This window comes from Panthera onca, chromosome D1 (assembly GCF_046562875.1).
Source record: "Panthera onca isolate mPanOnc1 chromosome D1, mPanOnc1 haplotype 2, whole genome shotgun sequence".
NCBI classification, from domain to species: domain Eukaryota; kingdom Metazoa; phylum Chordata; class Mammalia; order Carnivora; family Felidae; genus Panthera; species Panthera onca.
This window is the reverse complement of record NC_138348.1, coordinates 54188560-54191093: the sequence shown is the minus strand read 5'-3', so window position 1 is coordinate 54191093 and position 2534 is coordinate 54188560. Positions and strand designations below refer to the sequence as shown.

The 2534-nt window shown below is 40.1% G+C and overlaps 1 protein-coding gene across 1 annotated transcript; it reads left to right on the top strand.

Moving 5' to 3' along the window:
* The first annotated feature begins 523 nt into the window (after window positions 1-523).
* On the top strand, window positions 524-1474 carry LOC132662383 (olfactory receptor 52A1-like). The gene has a single exon (XM_060607856.2). It carries the CDS (start codon window positions 524-526, stop codon window positions 1472-1474), a length of 951 nt encoding a protein of 316 aa, XP_060463839.2.
* The last annotated feature ends 1060 nt before the right edge of the window (window positions 1475-2534 follow it).

Below are 2534 nucleotides of genomic sequence, written 5' to 3'. Positions count from 1 at the left end.
TGGGACCAGGAATACTATTGGTTGAGGGTGAAGGCTCTCGTAAGCTACATACTTACCCACATGGGGACAGAAATGGGGTTCTTTTAGGTCCACAAGATGCCCAGATGGAATCTGCACTTGCAGCAAAACTGAGCTGGCATCTACAAGCAAATAGAAAAGGAAAGCCTACTGATGGTGTTTCAAACAGCCCAGCCTAGAGGTCATGAAAAATACAAAAGATCAGTGTTCTCAGACTCATGGTTTCCATTTCCACAAAAAATAAATCAGAAATCCTGAACTTTCCCCTGTTCACCTATGACTCTACTAGTTTTGAAGGATTGTTTGCTACTCTATGTTGGCATATAGAATAGAACCTCTGAATAATTCAGCCAAACTGAATAATCAGTCCTCCAAAGACTGAACTTATTTCTTCAATACTAAATGTGTCTGAACGATAGAGGGGTCTGTGTCCTTTCACTTCGCACTCCCACTCTCTTTCTGTAGGTATGAGAATTAGTGGTGAAAAGAGAGATCACGAACTTCCATGGCATCCATTAATATGTCATATCTAGACCCCGCAACACTGATGCCAATTGGGATCCCCGGACTACAGGACGTGCAATTTTGGATTGGGTTTTCCTTCTTTGCAATATGCCTGGTGGCTCTTCTGGGAAATACTATTTTACTAATCATCATTCCTACAGAACACAGCCTGCATCAACCCATGTACGTTTTCCTGGCAGTGCTGGCAGCCACTGACATAGGGCTCTGTGTAGCCATTGCTCCCAAGATGTTGGCCATCTTCTGGTTTGGCTCATGCTCCATGGCTTTTGATGCTTGCTTAGCCCAGCTTTTCTTCATTCATGCCTTGCAGGGCATGGAATCTGGCATCCTGCTGGCCATGGCCTTTGACCGCTATGTTGCCATCTGTGATCCACTGAGGCACACATCCATCCTCACACCATCCATCCTGGTCACTATGGTGCTGGTTGTGGCAATTCGGGCAATGGTGCTTGTTGGCATTTTACCAATTTTAATCAAAAGACTACACCTTTTCCATTCCGTTGTAATTGCTCACTCCTACTGTGAGCACATGGCTGTGGTCAAGCTAGCTGCAGAAGACATCCGAGTCAATAAAACATGTGGTCTCCTAGTAGGTTTTACAATACTGGGATTTGACATGATTTTCATCTTCATTTCCTATATCCTTATTTTCCAGGCTGTTTTTCATCTACACCAAAAGGAGGCACGGCTCAAAGCATTTAACACATGCACAGCTCATATTTTTGTTTTCCTTGAGTTTTATATTCTTGCCTTCTTCTCCTTTTTCAGCCACCGTTTTGGACATGTTGCTCCTTCTACCCACATCCTTCTTTCTACCATCTATCTCCTTGTGCCACCTGCACTCAACCCTATTGTCTATGGTGTAAAAAATAAGGTAATTCGTAAGCGTGTTGCACAGATTTTTCTTCTGAATCGTCACTCCCAGCAGTAACCTATTAAATGGTTATGCTCATGTAAAGAATACTTTTGCTTCCTAGGGATGAAGACAGGTTGAACTCTGTGTGCACATTGTTGGGGGATTCACTTCAATGTGTGCAAACTTAAAGAGATACATTAAAAGGTATTTATTTCACAAGCTATAGTTAGAATGAAATAAAATCTGTTCAGGTTAAGACTGATATTCGCGGTCTTCATTCATTTTAATTCTAATTTTCTTTCTTCTGTCCATCTTTTTTATTTCATTTGCAATTATTTAATAAGAAAGCTTACTTAATAAAATGTAACTTCACAAGTGCCATGTCTCTGCCTCTTTCACGACTGCATATTCAGAGAAAAGAAAGGTCAATTTCAGAGTCAAGAAAATAATGTTTAATCCTAAAGAAAAAAAAAAAAAAATCCTACCTGAACTGGGATCACCTCAACCAACAAATGCCTCTGAGATGGTTTGTGGTCAAGACCAAATTGTGTATAGTTCCTAGAGGCAAACTTCTGATATCTGAGGTTCTTCCAAATATCCTGGCAAAGATCTCCTTCCATAACGGGACCATCACTTGCCCTTTTACAAAGTCCACCACTGCCCTGCCTTCTTAACAGCCTGTGCTCTGAGGTTACCTAGCTCCAAAAGCCAAGAAACACAACTTGCCAGGATATAAAGGAGAGTTACAAAACACAAAGTTGCATTTTGCTAAGTGCCTAGAGCAGTAACATACTTATAATTTACCTAAGTGTTTTAGATTCATTATCTTGCTTAAATATGGCCCCAAATAGATATGGTTTATCATTCCCAATTTAGATAAGAAGAAATTAAGTCTCAAAGGACTATTAGTTCTTAAGCAAAGAGTTATGAATATCACACCTGTTTCTCCATTATAGAGTTCATTATTTTTACACAGAAACATGCTGAAACTAATGAGTAAATTTTTCTTAGATTAGTGCCCAAACCAGGTATGTTTTTTTTTTCTACATATTTATTAAAAAATAAAATTCCCGGGGTGCCTGGGTGGCTCAGTCCGTTAAGTATCTGACTTTGGCTCAGGTTATGATCTCCCAGT